Below are 22,360 nucleotides of genomic sequence, written 5' to 3' on the forward strand. Positions count from 1 at the left end.
AGAGGTTTGTTTAGGACTTTGTTCAGTTAGCACTGTTATTATGTTTTTTAAGATCCTGCCCAGAATAGGGGTAGTCAAGATATTGCTTTAAGGGGGCATATTGTAAGTATTTGCTTTGTATTATATACCTCTAAAAATAGAGGGGAATTTGCCTTTAAAATTTGCTATATGAGTATAAGACAAATGCCTCCAAGTATATCAGCTTGAGGCTTCAACATCTCCAGAGTGTACAAGGTAGACCACAATGCCCTCAGAGGGTATACTGTAATGCTATATAGCCCCAGATGGCTTGAGACAGCCCAAACCACTCCCAGAGTGAATCCAGGGTGGATTTAATAAACACCATGCCAAAAGAGTTCATGAAAAAGCCAACAAGGGCCGGGCCAAGTCGACTACGTTGCCCCCACCAGTTGTGCATGCGCAAAAGAGTGCAATCGGTGAGATATCGCAAGTGCGCATGTGCAGAATCACTGAGATATCAAGAGTGCACATGTGCGGAAGAGCGCACACTCGGTTGCAGAAGAAACTGCTGCCAAATGTCCTGGACACCATGGTCTGAACTAAGGGAAGGCGTCAGAAGAGGTACATGCTTGGCGCCCCTCTACCGTAGCGCCCTAGGGACGTGCCTCTTCTGCTTACCCCTAGTTCCAGCCCTGAGTAGACCATATCACCCAAGAATGCAAGAAGCAGACCACGATGCATGCAGTGTGTATGAGGTACCCAACAAGGATGCCAAAAGGTGATCCACCTCTAAGGTTGAATAGGTCAGACCATCTGAGAACTTAAAAGACCATGTTGGCATTTGCATCACCTCTCTATAAAAAGACAACTCAGACCGTAGGAACAGTAACACCAACAAATGAAAGTCTTTTAGAGTAATGAAAATATCATTTACTGTTGTGCTGCACTGGTGCAAGTGATGTTTGATTCAAAAATTCTACAATGGTTTATATAACAAGCTGCTGTGCAGCCATGGAGGCAGCAGTTCAAAGCTAAAAAAAAGGGAGAAAAGGACACACAGCACATAACAGATAAGCTCTATAGTACACAGTGGGGTTCCTATGAACTTATCTATCATCTACTGTGTATCATGTGCTTGAATGGCTGCCCCCATTGAATGAATCCTATCAGGGATGCTTATCCATACTGAGTCTTTTGAAGCAGATAATTCGATTAACAGTATTCAACCCTGTCCCCTTCACTCTTTGTTGTGACAGTTTTGTAAGTAGGAGACCATTATGCAGGTTATCTGTGCAATGGGAATATAGTTATCTACCTCGAATTGACCAAACAAGTAGCAGCTTCAGGTTCCCTGTTTGCACTGTTTAGCTCAAGAAAACAAAAAAAAACAAAAACAGGTATGTTCAGCACATGCCCAATCCATTGTATTTGTGTGGTATACAGAAAACCGAAACTTGGGCAAAAATGTGATGTGCATAAACTGTGTAATATATTTACTACTACGTGAGAGATAATAAATGTGTCGCTACACAGTAAAGTTCTGTAGGTTATTATTTAGCTACAATATTGAAAAAAAGCACATATTAAAAATGTAAAAAGCATAAAAATTTGGACTGCTGTGAACTAATTTTGGATTTACAGAAGGCATTAGATACTGTGCTTTATCGGAATTGAAATTCAGCCATCAACAGTAATTACATTTTGGCCGTCTTCATTATTATATCACAGAACTCCCATTATGCCTGTCTTCTAATACTGTTATGCAGTCAAACATTTCACTAAAGTGGGCTGGTTTATGAATAATAAACATGATGAATCTATGTGCAGTTATAATTGGCAATAATTATCTTGATTTGCAAAAATGATGGGTACTTTGTTTATCCCAAGGAAGTTATTTCTGCTTCCAAAATTAGTCAAAAATACACTGAAGGATTTAGAGTAATCAGTTTTGGGATTAGTGAACTCCTTCTAGACAATCTGCACAGATCAAATCTTTTTCGCCTTGATGTGTCTAAGAATCTCTGTGCAAGGCATATTTTTATTATTATATTTTTTGGATATCCAGGCACAATCAATTCTACAATAATCTCTATACCATGTAAATATGTTACACAGAAGCAGTAGATGGAATAACTGCCATTAAAAAATAGAGAATGGGGTTGGGGAACTTTAAAAAGTTTCTCACAGCTGATGCAACTTAATCTTGACCCTAAAAAGGAACGGAACATGGAATATTAAATATGTATACATTAAAATGCCACAGAGAGACTAAACATGGCTAGTCTGGTCACACTTAATCGAGCTAGCACAACATGTGAGTAGCCCCTATATAACCTGAAATTTTTGCAACTGATTATAATATCCATCTGGTGAACACATACTACATGTATCAGGTATCCCTTATCAAGAAACCTGTTATACAGAAAGTTCTGAATTACAGGAAGGCCAAATCCCACCGCATTGCCATACTTTATGTTTCCTAAAAAGCATTGCTTGCCACCAGTATGTATTCATGCAGCATAGTACCATCAAGTACAATTGATTGTTTTATTACTACAGATAAAAAGGAAATAATTTCTAAAAATTAGAATTTTTTTTATTGAAGTCTTTGGGAGATGAGATGGCCTTTTCTACAAAAATTTTTTCTAGATAACGGATCCCATACCTGTAATAGATTAAAAGCCTGTATATACCTGCACTGGATGGGGCCTGGGAACAAACTGTTCCCATGTATCTGGTGGGCAAAGCTTGCGAAAATGTTTTGAAGGGAATCTTTCCCTATAAAGCCCCATTCACACCAGGAAATATGTGCAACAGATTATTTGGATCCATCTGACCCATCTAAATTTCGTTTCCGTGATATTTAATCTGTTTCCTTGTAACAGTAGCAGGAAATGTGAGTCAGTGACTGGCTGGTTCACAACAGAATTAAATCATATAACTCCATTCAGTCCTTACTGCCTCTAGAGAGTATGGCCACACAGGCTTAATATTATTAAATCAGTTGACTGGTATGAGCAAATGAATCAATTTAATAAATCTGACTGTATAAAGGGACGTCTTGGTTCACTTAAAGGTTTACTGAAACAATTAAAGCAGCCAAGAAGACACATACTATACAGTAGTGATCAGAATAATAGCAGTGTATTTACAAAAATGAATAAACTCAAAATCCTTATAATATATTTTACAGGTATTTCCATACATGCAAATGCATTGGGAACACTGCACATTCTATTCCAAATCAAAACATGAAGAAAAATGTATCAAATTTGTGTTATTACTTTACAGAACGAGAATAAAAGGGAATATTAGGATGTTCCAAAAATAGCAGTGGCTGCATTCTTCTTTACAAACTCAAACATTCACTGTAGAAACTGAAAAATGTTTCAATATTTTGCTTTCCTATGAATCACTGAACTAATATTCAGTTGTATAATCAGTGTTCAGCATTCCACAATTCTTCTGAATTTCTTGGTTTTGCTTTAGAATCAGAATTGTTGATGTCACTCCACAAGTTTTCTATTGGATTAAGGTCCGGGGATTGGGCTGGCCACTCCATAACATCAATTTAGGCCAGTCAATGTGTTCTTTGGCAAATTGTAACCTCTTCAGCAGGCCTTTTTTTTTTTTTTTAAACAATGGGACTTTGTGGGAGCTTCTTGCCAATAGCTTGGCTTCACATAGGCGTCTTCTAATTGTAACAGTACTCACAGGTAACTTTACACCTTCTTTGATCTTCCTGCAGCTGATCAATGGCTGAGTCTGTGCCATTTTGGCTATTCTTCTATTCATTTGAATGGTAGTTTTCCTATTTCCTTCCACGACTTTCAGGTTTTGGTTGCCATTTTAAACCATTTTAGATAATTTTAGCAGAGCACCCTATCATTTACTGTACATCTTTATATGTTTTTCACTCTCCAATCAACTTTTTAATCAAAGTACACTGTTCTGAACAATGTCTGGTACGGGCCTTTTACTGATTTTCAAAGAGAAATGCAATGATACAGAATCATCAGCATTGATGTCACGACTGTTGGGTTTCTATTACTCTACTACACCTACTAGTAAATAATTTGTCATGTAGAAATATAATTTCTACCAAAACCAGTGATTGATCAGGTTAGTGATAGTAGCTATTATTCTGTACACAACTGTAAATACAACTGGGCTAGTTGCAGATGTGTGACTGATGTATAATCTCTCTGACTATAAATAAAGGATAAAAATATGTTTCCATTGGCATCTAAGGTGTGATATTTTTTATGTGAATTAATAGCACCTTGAGAATGTACCAAATACAGGGCCTACTGTATAATACTACCATACTATGGCTGGATTTCACAATTGGCTCTCTATCATTTTATTTAATATTTTTGCTTTTTATATTAAACAAAATTTAATAGGATTAAAAATTCAATTAAGATTGTTGTATGCATTTTTCAAATGCATACATCTTACAAGATCATACTTTACATATTGTAAGTCATAAAGTGACTATGAAATGTGGCTTTATCCCCCCAGAATTTTATACTTAGATTAACTTTTTAGCATGACATAGACATTGATATTCCGAAACAACTGGCAATTGTTTTTCATTATTTTTGTGTTTTTTCAGTTAATTAGCTTTTGTTCAGCAGCTCTCTGGTTTGGCATTTCAGAGGCTACATGGTTGATAGGCCCTTATTTGCCTTAGCAACCAGTCAGACGTTTGAATAAGAGACAAAAATATGAATAGGAGAGGGAGTGGATAGAAAGATAATGAATAGAAATAATATTGTAAGGTCATAGAGCAATCGTTTTTTTTGGCTGTTGGGGTCAACGACCGACATTTGAAAGCTGGAAAGATATAGAAAACTTATAAAAAATAAATAATGAAGACCAATTGCAAAGTTGCTAGGCACAGGATATTCTATAAACGTTAACTTAAAGGTGAACCACCTCTGTGAGGAGCAACTAAAACTCTTGTCTGACATGAAGTCTTTCAAAGATACCTGAGTAGCCAGTGCCTACAAACAAATCTCCAAAAGAGAAGGCCAAAGAAAATCAACAGTCACAAAGGTACAGGGTGCATATGGCCCCTAATTTCATTGTTGTTCTATTATGAGAACTGCTAAGAAAGAGATGTTTGTGAAAGACTTTCATAATTTCTCTTTAATTCTGGCAATCATAAAAATATGTATGCGAAAGGAACAAATAAAGTCTAGCAAGTGTCTTCATTAAAGCTGTAAACCACCAAAAATCAGAAAAATGGGTACATTTAGGTGGAAATAAATAATGGTCCCTACCATAAATCTCTTTGATAAGCCCTAAGTGTTTCCTATGTCACACGGGGTAACCGGCTTCCATTAGCACTGTCACTTGTTGCCAGCAGTATTAAGTGAGGAAGTGAAATATAATAAAAGCCTAGCAAAAAGCAGAGCAACAGCAATCTCAGTTTGTGTTGCAATGCAGAAAATAGAGCCAAAGAAACAAGCTGAGCAGCAGCTGGGGAGCATGGGAAACTCAATGTTGCAAAGCTGAAGAACTGACCATTACGGTCAGCTCACCATGGCAAAACTCTTCAACGTGAGTGCAGCTACTTCACTCTCTCTCTCTTTCTAAAAATAAATATATAGATTTTTTTTTTTTAACATTGGTTACTGTGGTTCGCACAAAACTGACTCATTTATTCATTTGGAGCACCATTCCTTTAAGCTACTACAATCAATAGCATATTAGAAATCCAGTATGATAGTTTTGCCATCAAAAAAGATTTATCCAGTTTAGTTACTGTTTTATTATTATAGAGAAAAAGGGAAATGAGCCAAGAATGAAGAATGATTTAATTAAATAAGTCACTGTGGGAAATGTCATTCCTGAATTTGAAAGCTTTCTGGATAATAGTCTTCCAGATATTAGATCCCATACCTGTAATATTATAAATGATGGGGGGTGATTGATTGCAGGTAAGGATTTTGCTATCTCTAGATTAGTCCTGGTGCCACATATACAGTCACTGAAAGCAGACGTGATAATACACATACATTAGTCACCAAATTATAGATATCCAGTCACTTTCTGTGTGGGTGGCAATGTATTAACCCCTTCTAACTCTCTCAGAGGAAAGTCTTCACTGGAACTTGTCAAAAGAAGGATAAACTTTCAAGCAGTGCGAAAGGGTTATTTCAGATTTTTATTTTTGGAAGTAGGTCAAGCAGAGAATGCAGAGATAAAGTGAAAAGGCAGACTTTCTAATATCCCGTTCATCTGCTGCTAGCTAGCTAACCAATTAAACTTCCCACCATACTGATTTCCACCTCGGCAGTAAACTTGAGTACCTTCCATTTACACAGGCAATCCTTTCATGAAGCAAGGGGAATGTTGCCCTATAAAATGAATTAAAAATATTCATAGACTTGGCCTGCGACATCAGCCCGTGGTACGCAGAAAATAATATTAGGGGAAGGTACAAGAAGTATTCAAGGGCAACTAATATAGACATATATAACATTGCTTTCTAGCAAAATATGATGCACATTTCATACTGGATCTAACAACCAAAAGCAAAAAAATAGCATAATTTACTGGTCACTTGTTTACATACCAAACATCTAACTGATATGGTTACTAGACAAGGGTTGCCACCTGTCAGTTTTTCACATAGGCTGTTTCCTTCAACACGGTTTGTTTGGGTTGGAGCGTGCTGAAATCTGGGCAAAGCACTTGCACAATAGTCCCAAAATGAGACCAGTCCCCTTTACTCTGCCGATGTCACTGTCCTATCCCTAAACCTTCACCCAGCCTGCTCTAGTGACAAAGCTGTCCTTATTCCAAAAAGACAAAAGGTCGAAACCCTATCATAGGCCCAATTTTATAACATTAATATTGATACACGATTTACAGAAAGCTTAAAGGAGAAGGAAAGTTTAAAACTAAGTAAGCTTTATCAAAAAGGTCTATATAAATACACCAATAAACACTCAAAGTAATGCTGCTCTGAGCCCTCTGTCAAAAGAAACACCACATTTCTTTCCTTCTATTGTGTACACATGGACTTCTGTATCAGATTTCCTGTTTTCAGATTAAACATCGAGGGCTAGGGCTTGAGCATGCTCAGTTTGCTCCTCTCCCTCCTATCGCCTCCCCTCCTTAATGTCATCTGAGCTTAGAGATATGAGTGAACAGGGACTCAGACAGGAAGTGATTTCTCACCAAGCTAATATGGCAGCTGCTATCTTAAAAGACCTGATACAGCTTTTAGAGCTGTTTACACTAGCATGGTATAGCATTCTACAGAATAAAAATAGCTTTCTATCTTATATTATTATGGTTAATCTATTGGCAATAATCTGCCCCGGTAGCTTTCCTTCTTCTTTAAGAAGCAGTACCACTTTCAGTTAAATGGGTAACTATCTTCAATTGGGTGATTGGGAAACAGAAATTAGCATCGCACAGCAGCTGCCGTGACAGATCCGGACCTCACTCTATTCATCAAGAACCTACATTGTAATCTCTTGTGTAGATTACACAAGAGAATGTAATTTAAGAAATTTTTTGTCAAGTTTAATATGCAATAAATTCTAAGCTAATTACAGTAAGCACCTAAAGCTCTGTTTTGAGCTGATTAAAAGGTATGGGAACCGTTTTCTGGAAACCCCTTATGCAGAAAAAAAAACTTTTGTTCTGTAACAATAAAAAAGCACCTTGTACTTGATCCAAATATATATATATATATATATATATATATATATATATATATATATATATATATATATATATTTATAATTAATCCTTATTGGAAGCAAAACCAGCCTATTGGGTTTATTTAATGTTTACATGATTTTCTATTAGACTTAAGGTGTGAAGATCCACATTATGGAAAGATCTGTTATCTGGAAAGCTTCAGGTCCATTCTGGATAACAGGTCCTATACCTGTACTGTAAGAATCTGATCTGAATCGCACAAAAAGCTACTATTGCAGCAGTATAGCATATCTTTATGAATCCTCTTCCACAAATCTGCCATACAGTCATGCCTGGATTTGAAGAAAGGTTCAAAAGAAATAAAACTAATATAAGCAAACCATTAAAGCAAACTGTATAAGCTAATTAAAATTGTCATTGCTGAATGTTGTCAACTGTGTTAGGAGGATTATGTTTATTATACCTATTGGAAACAGGTTTGGGGCCATGGGTCAACACATTGGCACCATGAAGGCTACACAGCAGCTTGTTTATATGAACTACAGCTGTATTTCTAAAGCAAACACACCCGTTTTAACAGGGCAACAATTAAATTTTTTTTAATGATGAAAATGTATGAAATATAGCCAGAAATGGACACAGAAGGATTAAAGTGCTGTAAAGTACATGATTTCTCCTCCCAAAATGGGAAAATAGCAAGATGTGCATGAATTTTTGTAGCAGTAAGCTGACTGACCATAACCTCTCTTATTGACTCCAATGGATAGGGACATAACCTCAGTGTCCATAGGGTGAGGTTGGAAATACCTAGTAAAGTAATAAAGTAAAAGTAAAGTAATAAAACTATGTAACAGGAACAACCTAGTAGGTTTGCTTATATGCTGCAGATAAGAGTGTAGGCACAATCTACATTACTACACTCTAAAGGTCAGATTTATCAAGGATAGAATAGTAAATTCGAATTTGAATTTTCAAGTGTCAAAATTCACACATTCAAACTTTAATCCCCCTATTCGAATGTAAATTTGAATGTGAGATTTATCACACCTCGACCATGGAAACAGTTCTAATTCGAATACTCACCACTTAAAACCTGCCGAGTCAGGCCCAGACTGGCAATCTGTGGGTTCTGGCAAATGCCAGAGGGGCTGCTATAAGCTCCCATTGAAAGTCAGTATTTAGTGGGCTGGTGGGGCTGTTTGGGCCTCTGTGTGGGCTGAGTGGGCCTCTGTGTACCTGAAATGCCAGGGCCTAATTTAATTCTCAGTTAATTTTCAGTGGTAGAGATCTGTTTAGCCATTTGTAGATATTAGCCTTCCTGACATTTGAGTTTTTTTCGGGAGAAAAACTCGATTCATATGAATCGAATATGAATCGAATACTAAACAAATACAATTAGAATTTTAGGGTCAGAACCATTTGATCGAATATTAGCCATTCAAATTTTTCTTAAATAACCTCCCAGTCGAATTGTGAGTATATTCAAATTTTAAAAAAAAAAAGAATTCGAAATTTGACCTTTGATAAATATTGTAGTTGTCCTTATAATAGCTGCAACAAGTCAGTCACACTTGTTACATCCTTTCTTCACATTTACTCTCTATTGGGAAGTAGCACATTCTAACATTTGCCTTACTAGGCAAGCAAGACAGGAAAGCTAAATAATGTACTCGATCATATGTCATACAGACATCTGCAATTTACGTAAAATCTGCATAATATTAATGACAGCTGTCTCTAAAACTGAAATGCTGCATAAGAGTGTCCAATGCAAAACAAAGGTAATTCTCTATCCCACTCAGCTGTTCTAATGGAGACATACATTTCTTTGCCTTTTACAACATGTGCTTTCACTTAAACACTGGCTTTTGTTCAGTTTTAATGTCACTTGAGGTGTTACTGAGAAAAGGGTGCAGTTGGTGTTACAATTATCATCACTATTGTGTATTTATAAAGCGCCAATATATCCCACAGTGCTGCACAATAAATGGGTGTTTACACTGCACATACAGAACAGCCAATAACTAATACAAAGAGTAATGAAGGCCATGCACAAAAGAGCTTACAATCTAAAAGATAGAACAGTGTGTCAAGCTTCAAAACAAAAAAAGCATAGAAGTCATGGTAAAACACAATAAATTGTATGATTTTAGAACTATATGCTACTTAATAATATGAAAAACAAGGTTTAGATATAAATAATACCAAGTAAGTCTTCCCCTACTTCCTTCTCTTCTCATCCATCTTTTATATCCCCCTTTTCTTTCTCCTAGTTCTACTACTTAGGTAAATAACTGTTAAAAGCAATACACACTACACTACTACAGCTCTGGCATTGGTCTCATTCAGTGCACTGGTGTTCTTCTCAGGCAGACAAATCTTTGATGGATGGCTCTTACTTCTGGCTGGCTCCTTCAGTTTTAAACTTCTAGGCGCGAAAGTATAGAACAGAACAACAGTGCGCTGACTGCAGAGCTGTTATCTCTTAATGATTACTTATCAGTGTAGTAAAAGCAGCAGCACAGAGCAAAGCACAGTATTTGTAATTGAAATTGCCACTTGTCTCTCTGCTAGGAGTTCCTGGAGGTATTATACATGGAATGCCCTCTGTACCATTCTGATATGAGTCTTGGGGATATTATACATGGAATTGACTATGAGTACTGCAGATATTATATATTATACTATGTTCAGTTATATTTATATATTCACTGAGAGTGTATCCGAATCCAAATCCTGCTGTAAAAGGCCAAATCCTGGCCGAATCCTGAACTGAATCCTGGATTCGGTGCATCCCTAAAAAAAGGTTATTTTCTGTTGTCAGGATCTCTTTAATAACATATTCTCTTTTGATATGTATCTCTTAATAAATGATCTAAGAGGTATTGGAATGATTATGAATGTGCAGGCAGTATACATTGGTCAATACAATAAACGTAAATCTTTCACGAAGGATTCAGGGGTTCGGACCATTCAAAAATAGTGGTTTCGGTGCATCCCTACTTTTTTTACATCTATCATAACTAGGGATGTAGCGAACGGCGGAAAAAATGTTCGCGAACATATTCGCGAACTTGCGACAAAACATGCGAATAGTTCGCGAACGTCGCGAACCCCATAGACTTCAATGGGAAGGCGAATTTTAAAAGCTAGAAAAGACATTTCTGGCCAGAAAAATGATTTTAAAGTTGTTTAAAGGGTGCAACGACCTGGACAGTGGCATGCCAGAGGGGGATCAAGGGCAAAAATGTATCTGAAAAATCCATTGTTGACACAGCGCTGCGTTTTGTGCTGTAAAGGGCAGAAATCACACTACGTCACTCAGGTGATGTTTCTGGACACGGAATGTGAAAAAGCTCACACAGCTAGGTGGCACTTGGTTAAAGACTGGGCAAATAATGCCTGCAAGGTCAACGTATACACTACAGCCGTTGGATACGGAATATATTATTGCTGCTTGAAAAACGTCACTCGGGTGGTGTTTCTGGAGACGGTATTATTATTGATATTTAGACAGCTAGGTGGCAGTTGTTTGAAGAACAGATGCAGATGAGAGATCAGCAGCAGGACAGCTGCCCACAGCAGCTACATACAGAGCACTGCAGTAGAAGGTAGATTACTAGCCAGCAAAGCTACCTAACCTAAAATGTCCCTCAAATCCCTGCAGAGTTCTGTCCCTACAATACAGAGCAGTATCAAGTAGATTACTAGCCAGCAAAGTTACTATCAACTGTCCCTCAAATCACTAACAGCTCTCTCCCTACACTAGCTCTTCCAAGCAGCACACAGGCAGAATGAAAAAACGCTGCAGGGCTTCAGTTTATATATGGAAGGGGAGTGGTCCAGGGGGTGTGGGGGTGGTCCAGGAGGGAGAGCTTCCTGATTGGCTGCCATGTATCTGCTGGTCTGGGGTGAGAGGGCAAAAATAAGCGCCAGCTAAGGCGAACCCAAATTGGCGAACGTCGCGCGACGTTCGCGAACATTCGCCGAACGCGAATAGTCGATGTTCGCGCGAATTAGTTCGCGGGCGAACAGTCCGCGACATCCCTAATCATAACATTGTCTTTTATAATTTTGCCATAAAGTTATTTGCCTGATGCTTTTACATTACCTTTAACATTACCTTTTTTGCCCCCATATTTCTCCCCTTTTCTAAGGTGCTGCCATATTTGTGCAACAGGAGTCCGTTAGCATTAGAAACTGTAACTGACATGTTAAGAAGTGACAGAAGTGAAGTCAGGTTGTCAAAACATTCAGATTTAAGAACTTCTCAAGTAACAAGTACTTACAAAAGCAGAACTATCAGTGAAAAACGATGGACGTGACCTATAGGTGACCTTTAATGTAGATTAATATTTTGAACAGAACATTTTTAGTGTCAGTATCACTTTAAAGTGACAAAATTATTTAGATACTAGTATAGGTACCGCTAGGTTCACTTTGTGCAGTTTGCAACTAAAATAATCATGCGTCTTTCTAAAACTACAAAAAAATCCTGTATTAATAAGGAATGTTAGACAATGTGCTGTTTATATATTTGTTATGATATGTGTTTATGGTACAAACTGTGCATTGCAGGTTTATTATCTATTTTTATTTTTAAAGAACTCTCTAAATTTGAATCTTCAATACATAAAACAAAATGTTTAATTTTCAAAGGAACCCACATGTTAGTTAAAATCTACAGAAGTCGATGGGGATGTATTTTTTACCCCACACTAATTTACTTTTTGAGTGTTTATTGAACAGTCATATTTGTAAAACTATATGGAACAATTTGTTATTTCAGCATTATGCTAGCTAGATTAGACTAGATTCCAAGGTACCTTGGTTGCCATAGTAACAATTGTTGAAAAGAACATTTTTAGTGTCAGTATCACTTTAAAGTGATAAAATAATTTAAGTACTAGTGTAGGTACCCCTAGGTTCACTTTCCAATTTCCTGTATTAATAAGGAGTGCTAGACAATGTGCTGTTTATATATTTGTTATGATATGTGTTTATGGCACAAACTCTGCATTTCAGGTTTATCTTTTTTTATTTTTAAAAAACTCTCTAAATTTGAATCTTCAATACATATAAACTATAAAAATGTTTAAAATTCAAAGGAACCCACATGTTAGTTAAAATCTACAGAAGTCAATGGGGATGTATTTTTTACCCCACACTAATTTACTTTTTGAGTTTATTGAGCAGTCATATTTGTAAATAATATATGGAACAATTTGTTATTTCAACATTATACTAGCTAGATTAGACTTGACTAGATTAGATTTGACTAGATTAGACTAGATTCAAAGGCACCTTGGTTGCCATGGTAACAATTGTGACATCACAATACTGCTGATACAAAACACCTGGGTTGTCATAGTAACGATTGTGACATCACAATACTGCTGAAACAAAACACCAGGGTTGTCATAGCAACACTTGTGACATCACAATACTGCTGAAACAAAACACCTGGGTTGTCATAGCAACATTTATGACATCACAATGCTGCTCAAACAAAAACACCTGGGTTGTCATAGTAATGATTGTGACATCACTTACTTCTGAGACACAAAACACAAGTGTAGCCTACTTAGAGATCATTTCATTTGAGACTATTGGCAGAGATAGTTAGCTCATAACTACTTTGTACTATAGTCTATTTATATACACCTATTACCAATATTTGATCTCCATCTGATCATCACCATCAGTTGAGAAGATGGAGGTCTCCAAAACTAGAAAATTTTCAAGAACTATTACAAAACCATTTCGAATGATGGGAAAATTATTTAGAAAAGAATCAAAGAAACCAAAGGATTTAGAAGAACAATACGAACCAGTGATAGAAAAAACTCATGAAGTTGCTGAGATTGTTGCTGAGGAAGGAAGAGCTGTGGTGAGAGAAATTGCTAGCACTCCTAAGCAGCAAAAACAACAGCAAGCCAACCAGCCATTTAACATTCCCTCACAAATAGAGAAGAATGAAAATGCTCAAGAATTTAAGATTCAGGTTCGGATAATAGAAGGACGTCAGCTGACTGGAAACAATATCAAGCCAGTTGTAAAGGTTAAAATTGGACACCAGACTCAACATACTAGAATACTGTCTGGCAATAATCCTCCCTTTAATCAGATGCTGACTTACGACATGCACCGATCACTTTCCGATCTGCGTATGGAGCCTATAACCATTCAGGCACTTAGGTCTCGTGCATTTAGAGCAGACAGCCTGATTGGTGAATTTATGATTGATGCTGGATTCATATATGATGAACCAGGTCATGCAGTTATAAGAAAATGGGTTGCCCTGAGTAAACCTAAAGATACAGCCTTATCAACAAGAGGCTATCTAAAGTTAAGCATCTTTATTCTTGGAAGAGGAGATCAGCCACCGACTGAAACTGCAGGACACCATGAGGATGATGATGTGGAAAATAATCTACTGTTAACAAGTGGGGTAGTTCGGCAGACTGTAACGTCTGTTGTCAAAATCTACAGAGCTAATGATATTCCCCAGATGGATGATACTTTTATGAGAAGCATAAAGGGACTCTTCAGGTCAACTGTTGACAAGAAGAATTTAGCGGATCCCTTTATAGAGGCTGCATTTGCTGGGGAGAAAGTACAAACGAAAATAATTAAGGAGAGTTGCTGTCCCATATGGAATCAAGCCATCACTCTGCCTATGAAGATCCCATCAATGTGCGATAATGTTAGGCTTAGAGTGTATGACTGGGACAGAGCAAATAAGAATGACATAGTGGGAACAGCCAACTTGGCCCTGTCCAAGATTTTTTCACCAGCTACTGGTTTTGAAGGGTCTGGCCTAAATAAAGGCTTTTTACCGACCTTTGGACCAAGCTATATAAACCTGTATGGAAGTCCAAGGGAGTTCAAACGCTATCCCGACCACTATGATGAACTGAATTATGGAAAAGGAGAAGGTATTGCTTATCGAGGAAGAATTTTAGTGGAGATTACTTCTTCGTTGGATGAATCCAAAAAGGGGATTGAAGACATCTCTAAACAGGACGTTCTTGCTGTTGAGAAATACCAGTTCAAGCGGAAATACAGCTTGTGTGCAGTATTCCATTCTGCTACTATGTTGCAAGATGCCAGTGAAGCTGTACAGTTTGAAGTGAGCATTGGCAATTATGGCAACAAATTTGACAGCACATGTAAGGCATTGCCATCAACAACACAATATAGACAACCTCTTTTTGATGGCAACTTCTACTATTACATACCATGGTATGCCTCAAAGCCAGTAGTAGCATTAACATCATATTGGGAAGATATAAGCCACCGTCTGGATGCAGTGAATATTTTTACTGCCCTAACAGATCGACTACAAAGTGGCTTATCTTCCTTGAAATTGGCACTACAAGCAAATGTTACCAAGACAGAAGCGGTTTCAATATGGCAGAGTTTATTAGACCAGCTTATTGAAGATGCTAGGAAACCCCTGCCTTCTATGGTAGGAAAGAATAATGTTAATGAGTTAGACGTGCATCTGCAAAAACTTCGGTTGTCTGCCTTAACCCACATCACGGAGGCAGCTACCAGAATAAGAAGGGAAGTAACCGATGTAAAATCAACTCTACCTATGATTGAGGAATGGATAGACAGACTACAACAGCTGTCCGACGAGCCACAAAACAGTATGCCAGACATCATCATCTGGATGATAAAGGCAGAAAAGAGAGTGGCCTATGCCCGTATACCTGCGCATCAGATCCTCTTCTCCAAGACTGATGGAGAGGCATGTGGCAAATTCTGTGGAAAGATACAAACCATATTTCTTAAGTTCCCTCTGGACAAAAGCAAAGGCAGGCATGTTCCAGTTCAGTTGCGTGTGATCCTGTGGCTGGGACTGTCTGAAGCAGAGAGTGAATTTAACAAATCCGTGCAAGGGACTTTTGGTGTTCATGCAGAAATGTATGAAAATCAGTCACGGTTATCAGGTAAATGGAGCTCCAGGTTCCTGCTAAATCACCACAAATTCTCTGATGCCACCGGCACAGTGAAGCTGAAGAAGAAAAACTTTGTGGTTCCCGAAGGCTGGAAATGGGAAAGCGATTGGCAGGTTAACAATGAAAGGAGCTTAACACATGAAGATTATAACGGGAACCTAGAAATTACAGATGAAGTGTTTGAACACGAGAGGCGACTTTCAAACGAAAAATGGCAAAAGCCAAAGGAAGCATACACTAATGCTACCGGTGAAAAATTATCTTCACCAGATAAGATCGACTGCCCTCATGGATGGATCTGGGATGATGATATATGGAAATGTGATGTGAACCGGGCTGTGGATGAAAATGGTTGGGAATATGGAAAGGCTTCCTCTCCTGATAACCTGCCACAGCACTGGGTTTCATCAGAGAAGACTTATCATACCAATCGTCGTCGAAGATTGGTTCGCAGGAGATCCAAAGTCTCTACACCCAAGGAGGAGGTTATGCCTCCAAAGAAGGACAAAGGATGGGAGTATGCTGCAGTGTCAGGCTGGAGATTTCATACGAAGAAATGCAGCACTGACACTTTCCGTCGAAGGTGCTGGATAAGGAATATGGTCTCTTGTGCTCAAACATCTTCCATATTTAACCTGGAAGGCTATCTTGTTAATGGAGATAAACAAAGAGAAGACCAAATAGAAAAGCCAAGAGACTTTTACAGGGAGCATGTTCCTTTTGTTTCTTGTACATTTGACAGAGCTTCCACATACCATCTTAGATGTTACCTGTATCAGGCTCGTGGTCTCACGCCAATGGATAGAGACAGCTTTTCAGATCCATATGCTCATGTCTCTTTTCTTTACCAAAGCAAGAGGACAGAAATAATTAACTGTACCCTCAATCCAACGTGGGACCAAACACTCGTCTTTAGTGACATTGACATTTTTGGAGAGCCCTGTGAAATTGAACAGAATCCTCCTAGCATTGTTATTGAACTATATGACAGTGACCAAAGGGGAGAAGATGATTTCCTTGGTCGAAGCTTGTTTTTCCCAATGGTGAAGTTGGACCCAAATATAAGTGACACACCAAAACTTTTCTGGTGTCCGGTTACAATGGGAAAAAGACACTGTGGAGACATCCTTGTGGCCGCAGAACTTTTCCTTCCAGAAAACAATGGATGCAATCTACCTGTTCTTCCATCGGAGAGGGCACCAAATATTTATATGGTGCCAGATGGAATTCGGCCAGTGCTAAAGCTAACTAGCATTGAGATACTTACTTGGGGCCTACGAAATATAAGTCATTTGGAATCTGCAAGATCTGCAACTCTTATTGTAGAATGTGGTGGAGAAATGGTTCAAGCTGCAATAACTGGAATATTGGGAAGGAATCCAAACTTCCAGAGTGCAGTTCTCGTCATGAAAGTGTATTTACCACAAGAAGAAATATATACTCCACCCATTGTTGTAAAAGTTATAGCCAATAAGCATTTTGGAAGGAAAGAAGTTGTAGGGCAATGTACTATTGAGCAGCTAGAGGAATTCCACTGTGATCCCTACACCATGAATCAAGACCTTAAAGCTGCACCTATCACTACATGTCCCAATGTTGTGATAGACATGGAAGGTGCAGAAGAAAGTCTGCTAGCTAAAGAGGAGGAAGATGATTTTGATTGGTGGACAAAGTACTTTGCCTCTAAAGGAGAACACGACAAGTCTGACCTGTGCACCCAGAGGAAATATGATACCTTAAAAGTGTACGACTGTGAGTTAGAGAGAGTTCCAGAGTTCCTCGGACTTACAGATTTCTGTCAGACGTTCAAGCTATACACAGGAAAGGCTACCTATGATGATGAGCCAACTGTTGCAGGAGAGTTTAAGGGATCTTTCTGCATGTATCAGATCCCAGAGGATCCAGATGCCCCACTACCTCCACAGCACTTTCGTGAGTTGCCAGATAGTGGGCCTCAGGAGTGCATAGTGCGAGTATACATAGTGAGAGGCATAGACCTGCAGCCAAAGGATAACAATGGATTGTGTGATCCTTATATCAAACTGAAATTGAACAAGAAAGTGGTTACAGACCGGGAGAACTATGTACCCAACACATTAAATCCAATGTTTGGAAAAATGTACGAATTAAGCTGCATTATACCTCAAGAGAAAGACCTGAAAATCTCTGTATATGACTATGATGTGCTTTCAGGAGATGACAAAGTCGGTGAAACAACTATCGACCTTGAAAACAGGCTTCTTTCTGGATTTAGAAGCCATTGTGGACTGCCAGAAACTTATTGCATATCTGGAGTAAATCGATGGCGGGATCAGCTGAAGCCATCTGAAATCCTACAGCATTTCGCCAAATGTCGAGCACTACCGCTTCCTGTCTATGAAGATGACAGGAGAACACTGATATTTTCAGGCTCACGGTATACTTCAGCAAGTATTGAAAAAGCTCATGAATTCCTTGGACCAGCAAGTGAATGCCTTGCTCTTAAAGCCCTTCATAATCAGGGATTGGTTCCAGAACATGTTGAGACGAGGACATTGTACAGCACTTGCCGACCTGACATTCCACAAGGAAGAGTGGAAATGTGGGTGGATATTTTCCCAAAAAGCTTAGGACCTCCGGGACCTGCTGTTAATATAGTACCTCGCAAACCTAAGCAATATGTTCTACGCGTGATTGTCTGGAACACCAAAGATGTCATCCTTGATGATATAAACCTCTTTGGAGAGAAAATGAGCGATATTTATGTCAAAGGGTGGCTTCTTGGCCACGAAGACGATAAACAGAGAACAGATGTACATTACAGATCTCTGGATGGAGAAGGCAACTTTAACTGGCGATTTGTCTTCCCATTTAATTACTTCCCAGCAGAACAACAGTGCACTATTTCTAAAAAGGAACACGTATGGAGTCTTGATGCAACAGAGATAAAGCTGCCACCCAAACTTTTTGTTCAGATATGGGATAATGATAAGTTCTCCAGAGATGACTACTTGGGATGTATTGAGCTGGACTTAAATAATGTTATTATGCCAGCAACAGAACCAAAGGAGTGTTCACTCAAGTTAATGGACAAGCCACAGATGGTATCTTTGTTTAAAAAGAAATCCATAAAAGGATGGTGGCCATGCTATTTAGAAACTGATGAACAATACAATTTAACAGGCAAAGTTGAACTGACATTAGAGGTCCTTACTGAACAAGAAGCAGAAAAAAGACCAGCTGGCAAGGGGAGAGATCCCCCAAATACAAATCCAACTCTGAGTGAACCAATGCGTCCAGAAACTTCATTTCTCTGGTTCCAGAACATATTTAAAATGCTGAAATTTGCTGGATGGCGCAACATCAGCAAATTATGCAAGCAAAGAGAGTGCGTGATTGCTGCAGTCATTGTATTATTTGTAATTTTCACTCTCTTCTTCTTGAGTTATATCATGCCTCTGATTCTCTCATGAAAGACTGAGTGAAACTACTATGATTCAAAAATGCCAGAGATTCAAGAAAGAAAGCAGCAGTATAGTAGCCAAACATGTTATCTATGCGGTTTAGGGTGGGTGGTGGGCCAAACCGCATGATAATGTAACACATTGGCTTCATTTCTTCTGTAACTAATACCAATAAAAACTTTATTTAACCTAAATGAAGTGTAAATAAAAGTTATAAGATTTTATTATAATTGTTGTATGTAGTTAATCATTATGCTGAGATACTCAGGACCTGCGTGAAAATAGTCTTTATTAGGTGTGGTTGACATTTACTATTACCCCAGGTAGAAGTGCTTGACCCCTAGTGGTCATGCACCTGAGGTTCAACTTAATGATGTGCAGGCTGACCCGCAAACCGCGTGACCCGGAGGTTTACAAGCGGGTCGGGCGGGTTTGGGCCGACTCGTGCACAAAATCATCAACCTAGTATTGCCAGAATTTATAGCCTTCCGCCTGCCCCCGCCCAGGAGCGGGTCTATAAAAAGAGGGAAGGAGCGGGCCCGGGCCGAGTGCGGTTTGGGAGGGGCAGATCGAGAAATTCACGACCCACACATCACTAGTTCAACTGTACCCTATGCTTTATGCTGGAGAAAATCTTGATTGCTATGTCTAGTGCACAGCTAATGCAGATGCAGGCCAGCCCCTGTGCAAGTTAAACGGGAGCTCCTAGTGCAGGCAGGGGCGGATTAATGCCTATGCTAGCCTAGGCTATAGCCTAGGGGCCCATTAGTGGTAGGGGCCCATGGGTTTTCTGCTGAAATTTATTTATTTATTTTTTTCATTTAAAAAATTCACCGGGTTTGGGTCCGGGTCGAAAACTTCCGCCAGCAGCAGGGAGGGTGCAGGGGGCACCTGGCCCGGGCCCAGCAACATCTGTAGAGGCAGAGTTAGCCTGCGTCTGAAAGTGAAACAGTCTGATCATTTATGCTGTCAGCCTGCCTGCACTGCAGCCAGAGAAAATTTGCAGCCTGCAGACAATAATTTTTTTAGCCTGCAGAAAGTGAAATAATTTCTGCAGACAGTTAAATAATTTCTGCAGACGATGAAATCATTTTTGTAGCCTGTAGACAGTGAAATCATTTTTGCAGACATACAAATTTTTGTAGTCTGCAGACAGTTAAATTATTTCTGCAGACAGTGAAATAATTTCTGCAGATGGTGAAATAATTTTTGTAGCCTGCAGACAGTGAAATAATTTCTGCAGACAGTGAAATAATTTTTGTAGCCTGCAGACAGTAAAATAATTTCTGCAGCGTAAATACGTTAGCATCATGTGCCATTGCCTAAGCTTTAAACCACTAACCACAAAAAACATGGCGCGTACCTTGCCTAAATAGAGCCCTACCCTTGAAGGGGGCCCTGTGCAAAAAGTAGCCATGGGGCCTCACATGTCCTTAATCCGCTACTGCCTACAATCGATAAGGGTGAGCTACAATATATTCCTATTTGCTCCCATCTTGGAATTGTCCTTCCAGCTTCCTTTGCTTTACATTGGACCTTCAGTAATAAGTTGTGGCTCCTGTGTGTCACCTATTAATAATACATATACTATGGTCTCACTTACCTCATTGACCAGCTGGGCAGTAAGTCATTGCCACCAAACAGTTATTAGCTGTGTTTATTCATCTGCAGGAACAATACTGAAATCAGAAATATGACTGGATGCCATTGGTTACAGCCCAGGTGAATATTTGCACAAGGATGCTGAGGACAGTTTGTCTAACCCTGGTTACAGCAAATTGAGACCCAACTATCATTTCAGCCCAAAACAAAAATTTATATTTATCTTTTCTCTTGTCCAGAGATGTCAATTGGCTGGTATTTTACTGACTCATCCTGTACAAGTAAAGCTTGTTGCAAAATAATTAATAGGGAAAAACAGAACCTAGTGTTTGTTTCCAAAAAAAACCCCCAAAACCCACAGCTGTACTCCTTGTTCAACACTGTTGCAGTTTTACAAGAACTGATAAGAATAGTATATTTGTGCGTGTCTGGGAGCCCTGATGTAAGTTTGGGGTTAAGTGAGCAGTACAAGATATTTCACAGCAGAGATTTACACATACTTGGTCGCTCCAACGTAACTGGTCTTTTTTGCTAATTGCCACACTGTGGCTGGATTGTAGTGCTGTAATTAATATTATAATCACTTAATTAATCAGCAGGACAAACTTAGATTCATAATGCAAATTACAAAGCAATCAAAAAGCCATACATCTATTATTATGTATAAGTGCCATGTCTGTGGATCTAATTGAATACTAACCAGGAAGAGTTGTACTACTTCTAAGATGCATGGGAACGTAGCTTATTGTGCAAACTGAACTTGTATTTTTATTTATGTGTGTGTGAGAGTTGCCATACTACTTACCTAAAATACAACACAAGCATAATCTTTTCAACTTTGGTGTTGTCTGTTTGTATAGAGGATGTCTACATTCAAGAAATGCCATATTTCAGCTCAAACTCATGAGCATAGAAAAAACGCATCCTTCAACATAAGGTCCAAGTAAAGATATGCCTGGCATGGCGAAATGGATTGCAGCAACACTCCATGAGTAAAATTTTAATTCAGCCACAGGGTGTAACGGGTGCCACCAAAAATATACCGATATGGTTTTGTGAACTGCACTAGCCTTCCATCCTTAGCTCAAGTTTGCACAGCACATCTATGTAAGTTTAGCTAGAAGGGAAGAACATGCAGTGAATTGCTAACATTTAAAGTATTGCAACCTATATACTTGCCCCACATTACTAATAGGGTTTCCAACTTCTAGAAAAAGATACCAGCCTTTCAATATCTTTATCTCCCTTCCATATATTGGCATCAAACATCAGGTAAAATGCAGGTTATCTTACTTAATAAATAAGATACTTACTTGCCTGCTCCATTTGGTTGTTCTTGGTCCTCACCTCTTGCTCAAGGTATGGGGCTTGTGCACCTGGACCCCCCATTTTACAGAGTTACCTTCATTATTTCTTTGACCAGCACAATAGCCTCTCCTGTCTTAAAGGAGAACCAAACCCTTTTTATTAAAATCTCCTACCCCCGTACCCTACAGACCCCCTCCCTGCCCCCCCAGCCTAGGTTTTACCCTGAGTAAATGCCCCTAACTCTTTACTTACCCCTCGTTACAGATTCAGGGCATCAGAGTTCACGGGCGCCATCTTCTTCTTTTCGGAAATCTTCGGGTCTTCTTCCGGCACTTCTGCAATTTCAGTGGCTTTCGGTGCATGCACAGTTGTTTGGGACCCGAAGATTGAGCC

At 38.8% G+C, this 22,360-nt stretch overlaps 2 protein-coding genes across 5 annotated transcripts in view; one reads left to right on the forward strand and one right to left on the reverse strand.

Moving 5' to 3' along the window:
• Positions 1-22,360, reverse strand: part of marchf8.S (membrane associated ring-CH-type finger 8 S homeolog) — a 153,343-nt gene that overhangs the window by 118,750 nt on the left and 12,233 nt on the right. The gene's annotated exons all lie outside the window — the stretch shown is intronic.
• Positions 13,361-19,066, forward strand: LOC108706245 (myoferlin-like). The gene has a single exon (XM_041571295.1). The coding sequence runs from the start codon at positions 13,361-13,363 to the stop codon at positions 19,064-19,066; it is 5,706 nt and encodes a 1,901-aa protein (XP_041427229.1).

Source organism: Xenopus laevis, chromosome 7S (assembly GCF_017654675.1).
Source record: "Xenopus laevis strain J_2021 chromosome 7S, Xenopus_laevis_v10.1, whole genome shotgun sequence".
Lineage (NCBI taxonomy): Eukaryota > Metazoa > Chordata > Amphibia > Anura > Pipidae > Xenopus > Xenopus laevis.

Coding starts and splice junctions, on each gene's coding strand:
- LOC108706245 (XM_041571295.1), top strand. CDS start 13,361: ATGGAGGTCTCCAAAACTAGAAAATTTTCAAGAACTATTACAAAACCA.